Consider the following 14231-nt stretch of genomic DNA (forward strand, 5'->3'; position numbering starts at 1 on the left):
CTTACCTTCATGACATTACAATTTCACTAAATATTCCTCTGGTCTCCACATTAGCAGAACAGGGCAAAAGAAGTGTCTGATTGGTGTGTTCAGTGCTGTCATTGAATATTCTCTTCATTCTTTATACCTTTTCACATGAAATCACTCTAGTTTACATATCTTAGACACTTTCTAGGACCTCTGATAACATATGTTGCCTTTCCTGAGATCTTTGCAATCCATTTCTTCAATTGCAGTTATAAAAGTCTGTTCTTTGTTGTGAATGGACATGTTTTCCATATATTGGTGATTCTCAACCACTGCTCTGAAATACAGAAATCCAAACTCTGCTCTGAGGAATTCCAATTCAGGATGGCTCTGTAATGGAGTCTGAGAATATCCGATTTTAAAATTTCCAGAGGGTATCCTCATTTGCATTCAGAATTTATCAGAGTTGTGGGGAGAACCGACTTGGAAATTTTATTTCCTAGGCTTCTGCATTCATTTCTATACAAATACCGAGAAACAGCACCCAAATAGTCCTTTGCTGACCTGCCCCCAAGGAAGGCGATGCCCTTGATTTGGGAGATTTAGAAACTGTTGCTTATCTCCAAGTCATTTGCAACTATTTCTCCTCAGTGGACAACATTTCCAGGAATCCAAAATAAGATCACAGTTTAATACACTACCTCTACCCAGAAACCTTGTCTTTTCTGCTCACCTTCTTTCCCCCTCCCTTTCTAGGTAAAAACAATACACACAGAATGTCTGGAACTGTCAAGATCCCAAGTAGGTAACTGGGGATCAGAATTAAGAGGTGGTGTGGCATTTGTACAGGAATGGTCCCCATCCTTCTATCTATAAACAAATCCTCTTTTCCCCTCCTCACACTGTGGGGTAAGATGGGAGAGCAGTAGAGAGAGAGGCTTCAGAGATATGCATATGTATAAATCCTCATTTAAATACATCTACATACCAGTATTGCAATTCAACATTTAATGAGTTCTACTCTGAGGCATTACGGTAAGTATTAAAGCTAAGGAGATCAATAAAATATCTATCTAAGCATGGTGTTACTCAGAAACCTAGGCAATAAAGAAAGTAAAACACTGCATTATTAAGAACAATTCCAAATATTAACTTTGGTGAGCATAAACTATTTTTAAATTTGATCGTTAGACCTGCCACTTCAATGAAGATCGAACATAGTCTGATGAAAGAATATTGGATGGAGGTTAATGGCCTGGGTCCGCATCAGCCCACATCAGCCACTGATCTGTCTCAGGTTTCTGATCTGCTGAATCCATGGGTTTCCAAAGCCTCTTCCTGTTCTATGTCCTCAAGCTATTGCAATTGCCCTACTCATGATCTATTTCTTATTATAATTCTGTTTCTGATTCTTTCCCCGTATTTCTCTTTTGCAGATTCTGTTCATGGGCATGATGACTGAGTACTATCACTACTTTTTCACAACCCTGGTAAGCACATCTGGTAGACACGTATTCCATGCTATAGGAAACATTTTCAGTTATTTCAAAGTCATCCCCACCAGTGTCAGAGGCAGGATATTGTCATGGAGATTTGTATTACTTTCCTAAGAAACCCATAAATCCAGAAATGCTGAACAGCAGGGTTTTTTTTCTTTTTTAAACTAGCATCTATGTATATGCATCTGGAAAGGGATTAAAATGATACTTTCATTAAATAGAAACTGTCAAAGTGCATATGCATAAAGAAGAATCATCTACATTTTCTATATACACTAGAAGGCACACTAAAGTATATCTTGGCTTTTTTGATCTATGTGATTTACCTGCCCAAGTCCAGTAGATAGCTGGCTTAGCCAGGGGTCACCTGTCAGGTGTTTTGAAGACTATTAAGAAAAGGAGCATCAGAGATGCTTTGCACAGAGAATATTCTTCACCATAAAAAAAAAATGGCACTGAGCCTAAGAAATTAAGAAACAATACTAAATGTTGAGAGTATCAGATCAAGGGAGAATGACTTAGGGCATTGAACACATGTGAATGATGTGATAGCTCTCATTCAATTTCAAAAATCTGTGCCCCCCCCACTACACCCCTCCCAACACACACACACACACACACACACACACACACACACTCCACTTTCTTACGTGAAAAGAAAACGTAAAACCAACCTTCTTTACTACTCTGTTAAGGTGTGTCACTGAAATCCACCCAGATTCTGGGAAATGTATTAAGTACCATTTTACCAAATATAAGAATTTGGAACAAGGACCAGCTGTCCTTGAATAAATACTACTGATAGAAACAGTTCATTCTATTCCTCACTCAAGTATCTCTGAGAGCATGAAGAGGTACAGAGGACATCATGAGACCAATGTTCTGGGGCAAGTGCCAAAATCATCACTGCTCCAGAGCTTGGGACAAGGGAGTGGGATGCAGGGCAGAAGATCTTGAACTACAGTTTCCATGATCTTCCCTCCCTCATGGACATCTGAATCAGGTCTTCTGTCAGAACAGTCAAGGGAAACCTTGAGACCTGGAAGACATCTTAGGTCACAAGTACAACCATCTCCCCATCACCATGAATACCTGGGTTCTACTCAAGGTGGCATGGCCATCTGCCACAGAAATTTCTATCATCCCTGGCTGTGCACCCTCCTAAGGCTAGTTTTGTTGAAATTTGAGAAAGAATATGAACAAAGAAAAAGGCTGGTCTTCACAGAGACCTTTCAGGAACAAACAACTTACTCTCATAGTCTTGCTTTTTTCATCCTTCCCTGACAAGCAGGTGTTGCAAATCGGACCCTAGACTTTCCGTATTCTATATTGCATAGAAACTTCAACTTTTAAGTCCACCTAATTTTGCACCTGTGTAATGTATTCATTTTAGCACACTGCGTTATGTACTATGGAGTCTGTGAGGGATTCCATATGCATTCTGGAATTTTCTGTCTGACCTCTTGTAGTTTGAGTAACTTTTCTTCCATTCATTTGGTGGAAATCTTTCTAGGTCTTCTTCTTTAAATTTGCTTCTTTAAGCATTTTCCTTTGGTTTTATCTGCATTCTTCCATGCTTTGCTTTTATATATTCTTACCCTTCTTGCCCATGAGTATTAATAAAACTTAAAAGGAGAAAGAGAGTTACATAGTACAAAGGGAAAATATATATATATATAACACTTTAGAAGGCAGTACTCTTTTTCTGATACTGAGCCAGGAGCACAGAGCTGCCCTCTTAAAATTCTACAGTCTAATCCAACATTATCTTGGTAAAGGGTGGCAGTGTAGAGAAGAATTCTTCAAAAGAACAAATCTGGATGCATCTTCTGCAAATACAAATCATGAGGTATTTCTGAAGCTACTTCTTTCTCCTTAGAACTGCGGTCATCACTGATAATATACTATCTTGCATTGCACTTCCATAAAGCATTTACACCGTTAGGAAATTTCCATGGAAGTTTTTCTCTTTTATTTTCCTGTTAAATGTTATTTTGGAGTCTGGTTTATTCTTCAATGTGAGGCATTTTTAATGGCATTTTAGAGTCAAACCTTTCTTCATAAGAAAAAAGTTGCAATTATCGCATAGATCTGTTTTAAATATGAATCAACATAAACCCCTGGTTTACACTCAGCCTCCTCTGTCATGGAAGACACGAGTGGATTAAATGTTTTTTTCTGGAAACGCTGTCTGACAGGGAACTAGTTCTACTGTTGTGATACCCAGGTTCACACAACTCTATGCTCCAATTTATTCTCTGAAGAGAACCCTTCGCTTCCTATTCAGAGCTTGTGTCCGGTGAACATTCTTCATGCACTCAATGTATGGGACATGGGTGATTTTCAATGAGCCAGGAAATGATAATTTTTCCTCCTGGAAATGATCTTCCTGTCAAGTGCATATGCAAGTTCCAAATTCCACCACCTTTGTAAGATCTGAGGCAGCCAGATGTGGTGGAGAAGGGAGGAACAGACAAGCGGGTCATTCTTGAACCAATCACATCACCACTCAGATTTTCAGTGTCCTCATGTATAAAATAAAGGCATCAGAACAAGTGGACACAAAGATACCTTCCAACACCCCAAACACTATATCCCGGACAGAATTCTCCAACTTCTCAGAATACCCAAGGGCATACTAATTATTGACAGCCAAATTCCTCTTCTTGATTTGCCCAAATCTAACAGTGTTGCAAAAAAATAGATGCAAACGAAAACCGTCCACTGCCTTAGAGCTTCTCAGGCAGCACACAAAGGAAGAACCATAGGAAATGTTCTTTCATGAAGTGACATGAGGATGTTTGCCATTTTAGTTTTAATCTGTTGCTTCTGCGATCGTTATTCTCTTTTGCATAGAGAGCACTGAAGATGTTAACCCTTTCTACTTTTATCATTTTTAATACTGCGCAGGACTTATTTGCTTTAGATCTGGAACTCTATAGGTACAGTGGTGTAAACATGACCGGGTTTCGGCTGCTTAATATTGACAACCCTCGTGTGTCCTCCATCATTGAGAAGTGGTCCATGGAGAGACTGCAGGCCCCCCCCAGGCCAGAGACTGGCCTTTTGGATGGCATGATGACAGTAAGTAGTCTTAAAACAGAATCACTTGAGGTGATGTTTGAATTCCTCGGGGGTTGGGTTAAGAATCTCGCATGCCTTCTCTAGTGTGAGTAAACGTATCACAACCTGTGCCTTGACTTGAATGAAAGAAGAAGGAGCAAACTTTTCAGGTATTTTCAATGCCTCGGCATGGCTACGCTCAAAAACTGCTGTTTTCAGCCTTCTGGCTGTACACGCCTCAGATCAAGTTAATAAGAGTAGCTACCATTGTCAGCCAGATGGAGCCAAGGCAGAAACCAAAGCGAGGGAGAGAGTTTTGCCCCTGGGAATGTGGCCTTGGGAAGAAGGGAGAGAAAGAGGAGGAACAAGCTGCCTACAAAAATTAGACAGAACCTCATTTCTGCCTTCCTCGTTTCTGCCACATCTCAGCAAGCGGCGGCACACATGGAAAAGTGCCAGATTTACATACAGTTGGCGTGTTCACGTTCTTCCTGCCTGGATATGTACAGGAACACCTTTGCAGACATTGACAGTGATTCACACCAGCCATATGTTGCTCTTGAAGCAGTTGCCAGACCCATCCCCTGACAAAGGAGAGGTACTCGGCTGAACAGATAAATTGCAAACCGCCTCATCAGAGAGCTTCTTGCTAACATCATTTGTCTTCTGTTGTCAAAGGCACCTACCCTAGTTTTATTTCTCTAATGAAGCTCCCTGTGTGATGAAGAAAATAGCAGGAGATAAAAAAAAAAAAGCTTTCTATGTAGGAACAGTGTCATCTAAAGGGAAAGACACTGGGAATGCAGGCAGGTAATAGCATTTGAAATTGGCCTAGTATTTCATTTCTCTCTTGCCATCATCGGGAGAAGCACTCTTGCTTTAAAGATGCAATTTACTGATAACTGAAAGGTATCATCTTGCAGAGAAATGAACTTGGGATTTCTTTTTTCATGAGAAACAAGTGAGTAGAAAAAATAAATGAATGAATGAAGTGGTTCTGGATGATTCCACGTTCAAGCTCCCTGTCTGTTTTTCAAACCTGAAATAACTCTTAAAATACACAAAGTGATCTGAGAGATAATGATGGGAAGCATTTTGGTACAAATGAGCCTTGGGCGATTTAAAATGTTGCTTTGAATAAGAACAAGTAGAGAATATCTGAGGAAACACTAGGCTTTCTGAAAGGGAGGGAGCAAGCCAGAGAGAGAGAAAGAGTCAGAGACAGAGAGAGACAGAGAGCTATGCTAATACACTGGTTTTTCTCGTTTTCCTCTTGGATTTGTAGTTCCAATGAGTTCAAATATGGCTCAAAACCCTCTGACCATCCTCCCTGCCCCCAATGAGATTTCTATCATAGGATAAGATCTCAAATAATTGTTACCTCTGCTTGGCATATACCACTAAAAAAGTTACAGTTTGGAGCTATGTTAACACAGATTGTGGATTCATGCCAAACAGTAAATATTCATCACAAGGATGGCTTAATTTATTAAAAAAAAAAAAAAGCATCTGTTGTATTCAATTATACTGAGTTGACAGGACAGTTTGTACATATTGACTGAGATGAGGAAAATCATTAATAAGGAGGAAAGAGCCTCACAACTCACACTGACTCAGGCCAGGCACAGGGTCCTGCTATTTCCCCAGCACAGCTCTTGGTGACCTGGGCAAATGACAGTCCCGTGGGCAAGAGGCATGACAGAGCCAAGTTCCAATGGATGGAAGAGGTCCTGTTTTGCCTAAAGTTTATGACTGTCATCTCCCCTAAGAAAGAGATCTCTAGGCTCTGTTATTGCTTATTGTTATTATTATACACTATAAAAAAGAAAATAGGGGTTTATCAGAACAGAAGAGAAGGGCTCACCAGGGCACTAAAAATGGGAAGTATATAGCTATATCAGGTCATGTCTAAACTAGTCAAAAATGTGGTAGAACACAGCACCCACTAGAAGTTGGATCCCATGGTCATGCAGAATTTTTGCCCCCAATTTTACTGAGATACAATTGTACACATTGTAGAATGTGTACAGCTTAACAGGTTGACTTACATATATTGTAAAACGATTATTGCAGTAAGTTCAGTTAGTATCCGTCATCTCATGTAGATACCATAGAAAGAAAAAAAATAGGTATAGTTTTGAAATTTATCCCATGAAGCATGATATTGACCTTTATTTACCCAAAGAGTCCATTTACCAGTTCACTGTTTCCTTTTTGCTTCTAGTAAAGGGGACCTGTTTGGGGATGTAGAAACTGAGTCACAGAAAATTTAAAGAGCAGCTTTAAAGGCACTCAGTGGACTAATCTGAGTCAAGAGAGCACACCCCATGTCTCCAAGCTGGGGCCCAGATCTAACAAATCTTTGTTCTCGTGTCGCCTCTGTACTCAGACTCTTTTCTTCTCGACCTTACTGATGAAACGTCCCCTGGTTTCAGTTCCACAGGGTCTGTAGTCCTCAGATCTCATGTTTTATTCCTTCGTGTATCTGTATCATTTGTGGCTCTCACTACCTAAAACCCTCCCTGATTCCGGTTTGCCACTTCATCAGAGAAGCCTGCTATGAATCCCCTATCTAAATAATATAAATAGTAGCCCCCTGCTGTTATTCTCTCTCCCATAGCCTGTTTCCCCTTGCTCTGTAGCCCTGTGACTTAATACACTATACTTTGATTTGTTTGTTCTATGCTTTCCCTTACATGAATATAAGCTCTATGAGGACAGAGACTTTGTCGTTTTGCGATCTGCCTCATCCCCAGCACTGGGAAAGGCCTGGCACAAAGCAGGCCTTCAATAACTATGTATTTAATAAAGGAACTAATACTAAATAAATAAGAATTGAGCATCTGCTAAGACCAAGATGTTAAATGAAAAATATTCATATAGTCCCGAAATAATTCTGTAAAAGTCCAAAGAGAGTTCCTATAAATAAGAAATAGGCCTGAGTAGTGCAGATAGAGATTATTCTAAACTATTAATATTATTTTAAAAATTAACCTAGACTAACCACTGTTAATATTTAAGTTACACCATTACTCTAATAGGATTGCATTCTCTGAAATTGTATGCATTATACCACCACTCTCCGATGTGAATTTCCCTGTTGCCCTATATAGTTATATTTTTGTGTGCACTACATACATATACAGATGTCTTATAAATATATAATGTAGAAAAATTTTAAATATGTTTAAAAATACCCATGTGTTTTTACTTCCCACCTATTTGTCTAATGTCCTCTTTAATGTTTTTTTGAAATTTATTTCTTTTGAGAGAGCAAGAGTGGGGAAGGGGCAGGGAAAGTGGAGGGAGAGAGAATCCCAAGCAGACTCTGTGCTGTCACAACAGAGTCTGACGTGGGGCTCGAACTCACAAACTGTGAAATCATTAACTGAGCTAAAATCAAAAGTCAGAGACTTAACCAACTGAGCCACCCAGGTGCCCCTTTAATATGTTTAACTATTAAAAATTTCTTAGAACGTCATACACTAAAATATCATCAAACAATATTATGATATATATCAAAACACATCCAAACATGAAAAGCATGTCCAAGATGAAAAATATTGACTCCAGACTTAAGAGCCATAGATGTAATTAAAAGGAAAAAATGTTGACTTTAAAAATATGGTTAAAATTAAGTTAAGAAAACTGTTACTGAGTCAGTAGAGTCCAAAAATAGTGAAACTCGTTATTTAAAACATCTTGAGATTAAAAAAAGAAGGTGTTTTATCAACCGAAGTATTAATTAACTCAATAGAGGTTGGAGTGATTTTATGAAATGTACTTCATTTCTTTTCACTACGTTTAAATTTCCCTTAACATTTGGGCTGATTTAATCTATTGGCTTTTAGATAGACTGGGATAATGGAGCGGTTCATTTTAGGATAGATTCCTCTCTGACTGTGAACCAAAACTATATATGATTCAACACTACATAGGAATCATAGAAACAACACAATGCCGGTCTATCATTGGCCTTCCCGGTTCTTTAAATGCATTCACAATATCAAGTTAGGTCAGTAGTTTTATGTCACATGTGAGTATTTCCTAGCATGACCCAAAAGGGAGGCACTTTTGAGTGTCCACCTAAATGTTCATTCCAGTGATGAAAGACAATGGGCTGTGGGATTCCAGATAAGCAAAGCCTACATTAAGTACTGACTATGTCCCCTGAATAACTGAACGCCATGACTAGGTTATTTAGCCTCTAGGAGCCTGCTAGCTCTTCTGTAAATCTGTAAAATAATACTGTGCAGTGCTCTATAGATTAAATTAGATAATGTCTACAAAGCCTCCAGGACATAGAATTGAATTTACTTGATGGTACCTGCTGTGAAGCCAGTGTGTACTCAATCAAAGAACAAAAGGCATTCTGAAATGCAGAGGCAGAATCCTTTTTGTTTACAAGAGACAAATTTCTTGGCTTGCACATGGAGCCCAGGATGGCTCCTTCCCTGGTACCTGTGTGACCTTCTGCGACCAGTGGAATCACCTGGGTATGTTTTCCAACTCCACATATGGTCCTCTTTTTCCAACTCCTCCCTGTCTCCCTCAAAAGCTAAAAATGCTTCTTCACGTTACAATATGTCAACCTCTGTGCCGGGTCTCACTGGACCTGCTGGAGTTGCTGCCTTAATTACCAAATTTCTAGATTGTGAGTACGTGATTCTATCTTTCCTACCTCTACAGCCCATTTCCAAACCCTGGTTTGCTTGCGGCTCGCTCTTTGCAGCATCATTCCCAACTCAGGATGTTCACTGCCTCTCCCACTACTTTGGCTCCTCAACAGCATCCACCCCCACAAGGGAAACTAGCTAATTTGTACTAAGAGACAAATTCTGCTAGCTGTATGCTTGGGTGAGATACTTTAATAGAGGACCCAAGTAAGAGAGTAAATTTAGGAAATGAAGGGAAAGGGTGTTATTTGGGAGAACTTCTCTTTTAGAAGAGAAGATATTTGATATTCACTAACCATACCAGGTTAGTGAATATTTCTAAATTTGCAGAGAAGATGGGAAATCCATACTTTCTGCCCATTCACTCCACAAGGACTAAGTCTTCCTTCAGCACCCCGATCTTGTCCAGCTTTTCCCAACAGTGTTATATACCAGGAAGAGAGCAAAATGCAAGGACGCTGTAAAGCCACATCCTGTCACTAATCCTCACTCCTAAGGTGTAGCATCTCACTGGATTGTGTTGGGGTCCCCAGGACCATATTCAAGTTTGATGATTTGGTAGAAGGACTCACAGAAATCAGCAGACCTGTTAGACCCGTAGTTTCAGTTTATTGCAGCAAAAGGATATAGATTAAAACCATCAGAGGAAAAAGTTACAAAGGGCACACAGTCCAGGAGAAACTATGCAGAAACTACGAGTGTTCCCCTCCCAGAAAAGTTGTGTTGACAGTATTTCATTCTCTACAGCAATGATGTGGGACATGTGTGAAGTGTTACTAACCTGGGAACCTCACCCAAGCCTTGGTGTGAGGGTTTTTTATCGGGAGTCAGTCACGTAGGCACAGAGCAGCCCCATATCTGACCTTAGTTACTTAGTCTTAGTCTTAGTCACTCAGCAGTTCCTGAGGGCAAACTGAAATAGCGCAGCCCGGGGCCCCAGATGAACAAAAATAGGCATTCGTCATAAATCACACTGTTGGCTGACACTGTTTAGCAATGCCCAAGACCCCAAAGATACAAAATCACTATGATCAGCCAAGGTTTGGGGTGTTTTTTTCCCAGTAACCAAAGGTCAGTCTTTTCTTTGAATACGTAGAGTGTGAGCACCCCAGACCTGCTGAGTTAACCCATGCTGTTAAGTTAACCCATTGCATGCTGTTGTGATAACTAAAACATTGTGTGAGACTGCTTTTCATATGCTTGTTTCGTGATCCATGTTGCGGTTAAAAGATTTTCTTAGGGGCACTGAGTAATGGGGTTTCGTTCAGGCTTCCGATATAAATAAAATGTGCACAGAAACGCATTTGGAAAAACAAACTCTGAAACACAGGCCAATTTTTTTTTTTAATTTACTTAAAATGACTTGAGGGTTGCTGCTTTGTCACTGGCCTCTAGCACAGAACTAAAGAGGAAAGGAAATTCAGGGATAGTTTATTAGTGCTATAAAATAGGTAGAGGACATGTCTCTTCCATCTGAGAAAACACTGCACTTCAAGAGGAAGCATGGTTTTAGAATAAATGGTTTTCTTCTTCGAATTTGAAAAGCACAGATCAGGCTCATGGTTGTGAACCATGTTATTTCCCAGCCCAGTGCAGAGGCAGCCTTGACAAAGAAAGTCAAAATCCTTTCTAAGCCCAGCTTATGAAAACGTTAGATCATTGGAACGTTACTCCTCACACTTCTGTACCAAATCATTCCATTTGTCAACCAGTGATTACACATACAAATTTATGAAAAGCATATTCCACTGCTAAAAAGGTCCAGGTCCTCATAGCATAGCAGTTAAGCAGTTTTTCAGAGCATGAGCTCTGAAATCTAAGTTTACATCTTGAGGTGAAATTCTCACTTGCCTAATAAGTTAGGGAGCTATCAAAGTTATTTCCTAAAGTTACTTCTCCAAGTCTACATTTCCCTGTCTGTATAATGGGGACTTTGCCTATTTCAAAGGTATCATTTCAACAATTTAAGGACACGGCATGTGGAAAATGCTTATAATGCCTGGTGTGTAGTAAATTGTCAGTGAATATTCACCATAACTGAGCTATTATTGTACTTATTAAATCATCAGACAAAAACTTGCTTTAGAAGCAGTTAGTTCGGCTTCGTGGTTGTGAAGACAAACCGAGCACCAACCTCCTTGTTTTGAATCTTGGTTTTCCCTCCACTAGGTTGGGGATGCTGTTTAACCTGGTTACTTCTTTAACCGCAAAAGAATAACAGTTATGGTGAGGATTTCGTGTCAAGGTAGCACCTGACTTATAATAAGAACTTGACAAAAGTCAGCTATTGTTACTGATTGAGTTTCAAAAGTCTCATTCTACCAATAGATGACTCTCCTTCAATTCCACCAAATTGATAAAGGAGAATGGTGAAGAACATGGATACTTGATGAAACAATTTATCTTAGAAGGACATCTTAAAGCCTTGGCGTTATACAGGTCTCACAAAAATGTATCTCATTTTAAGGCAAGAGATACCATGACTTCCTTCTGCAAACATTTATTAAGGACCTTTTATATGCCAGTAACTCTGCTAGCCACTACAGAATAAAGTCAAGGAGTGCTGGGTGGCTCAGTAGGTTAAGCATCAGACTCGTGATTTTGGCTCAGGTCGTGATCTAACAGTTCATGAGATGAAGCCTGACATTGGGCTCTGTGATAACAGTGAGTAGCCTGCTTGGGATTCTCTCTCTCTCTGCCCCCCCCACCTGTGTGCACACGTGCACACACACTCTCTCTCAACATAAATAAGCATTAAATATATATTATATATAAACATTAAATTAAATTTATATATATGTATATATAGGGAGGTGAGAGAGAGAGAGAGAATGAAGTTGAACCATTTCTGCATTCGCAAAACCCACATTCTTACTGAGAAACAGATGTCACTATAAATACATATGGAAAATGCCATGATAGCAATTGCACAGGAAACAGATTTAAAGTGGGGATACTCTCTGGCCTCATAGATGGATAAAGTGCAAGATGTGGTAACCCTTACCCTCTCTTTCCACCTCCATTAAGACATGCTCAGTAAGTGCATAATACATGTTGAATCAACAGATTTCTGAAAAAAAAAAAAAATACATGAGAATCTTTGATCTATGACCTGAATTCTAGATTTAACTCTACCAATTGTTGGCTATATGTATGTTTCTACACAAGTCAATATCCTGTCTAAAGGTCAGTTTTCCTACATCAGTAGTTTTATCTATCTGTTCTGTTGATTTGGGGAGCTTGTTGAGAATTTCAAATAAATTTGTGATGAAAACCCTCCACTAAAATGTGAAGGTATTATATGATTTTATCCTTAAGAAAACATGACAATATTTTTATAAAAATTCTAGCAGTTTTGTGTGAAATTTTGCAAGTGAGAGAAATATCATGAAGAAGGGAAGAATGAGATGCCCAACCCCCAAAAGCAATAACTACTTACACTTTCTATCAAAAAAAGCAAATGCTGATAAAAGGTGTATTCTGAGCTAGTTACACAGGTCTGTTTTTCAGAAGGTCTCTTACAACCTGCTGTTTGATTTGATTCCATATCTCAGACCTTCTTGGCTCTAGTAAATAGAAGCAAAGAGCACAAGTAATATCTCTATTTGGAAATTACCTATTTGTTTTGCTTGAATCTGTTTCTTTCTACCAAATAGAAACAAGCAAATAAACATATAAATGGGTATAAGTCCTAAAAAACAAAATCTCATATTAAAATGTTGAGGCTTAGTAACTTCTAACTCAATGTAGTTGATCTTAACACCATGCTTAACACGGAAGATGCTCCAAATATTTGTTCCCCGAATCAAGACTTATGTGGCTGACATCGGTGAGGTGGGCTTTTTATTTTTTGTATTTTTGTTTTATTTTTTTAAGAACTCAAAACAAAGCAGAGCTATGACTCCAGTTTACTGTGGAGTAGGAGGTATTATGTTAGAGAAAAATAGCTACTGGAGAGTGAAGACTATTCAGCTGGAGAATGAATGGTTGTTGAGATCGGACAAATACGAGATAAAGGAAGCAGGCAGAATGTTTTTGCAGGTAAAGGAAGGTAAACAAAGGTGGAACTGAAGATGTGATGTGTGTTTTCCTTCACAGACTGAAGCGGCTCTGATGTATGATGCCGTGTACATGGTGGCCATTGCCTCCCACCGGGCTTCCCAGCTGACCGTCAGCTCCTTACAGTGTCATCGACACAAGCCATGGCGCCTTGGACCCAGATTTATGAACCTAATTAAAGAGGCAAGTGCTACTCGTTCACAGCCCAGTTCTTCCCTACGCAGAGTGCTGTTTGACTTGTTGATTTAGAGTGGTCTTCCCACATGGCTTTGGTGGTATGATATCTATAAAGGAGGAGAAACCATCATCAGCCAATCTGCTGGGATTTCACTGGTAAATGTTTATCTAGAAGGACTACCAGAACTTTTCTAGCATGATGTTGAGAAGTTCAAAGAAGCTACCAGACCGTAATACTCACTCTCCTTCATCTCCGCTATGCTCATCTCATTTGCTGCTGGCTCTCCTCCACATATGTGATTAGGAGCTCATAGGTGCTTATTCCAGGCCTCACTGAGTCAAAGAATGGGTTTGCCCATCACTGAGAGATACCAGGGATAGTTCCCACCTGGTATCCCATAATTCCAGTGGTTTCCTAAATTCATAATTCATCCCATAATTCCAGTGGTTTCCTAAATATCAAGTTGTGCATGACTGAACAGAGGGATCTGCTTGTCCTAATGAAATAGCAATTATTTTGCCATTTGTCAGCACACCAGAAAAGTCCAGTCCTATTCAAAACTGACCAAGTGCACTAAAAGATTTTCAAGGACTTCTCTGAGTTCTTCATGATTGCCCTGAGATCCTGGACTACCCGCCCCCCCCCCCCCCGCCACCACCACCACCACCACACACACGCTTTCCTTTTCTCTGGTGCAATTTGACTTCTCCTCAGCAGACCCTGTTCTAAGATTCTGAGATTTCTCTCATAGATATGTGTCCTTGGATTAGCTTTGACATCAACATATAC

The 14231-nt window shown here is 39.6% G+C and overlaps 1 protein-coding gene across 5 annotated transcripts in view; it reads left to right on the forward strand.

Moving 5' to 3' along the window:
- GRIK1 (glutamate ionotropic receptor kainate type subunit 1) overlaps positions 1 to 14231 on the forward strand; it is a 372065-nt gene that overhangs the window by 262139 nt on the left and 95695 nt on the right. For all 5 annotated transcript variants that reach the window (XM_019839466.3, XM_023238826.2, XM_023238825.2 and 2 more), the window contains exons 5-7: positions 1404 to 1457; positions 4377 to 4550; positions 13304 to 13447. In XM_019839466.3, coding sequence (XP_019695025.2) covers positions 1404 to 1457; positions 4377 to 4550; positions 13304 to 13447 — 372 coding nt within the window. The remainder of the gene's footprint in view (positions 1 to 1403; positions 1458 to 4376; positions 4551 to 13303; positions 13448 to 14231) is intronic.

This window comes from Felis catus, chromosome C2, assembly GCF_018350175.1.
Source record: "Felis catus isolate Fca126 chromosome C2, F.catus_Fca126_mat1.0, whole genome shotgun sequence".
NCBI classification, from domain to species: Eukaryota; Metazoa; Chordata; class Mammalia; order Carnivora; family Felidae; genus Felis; species Felis catus.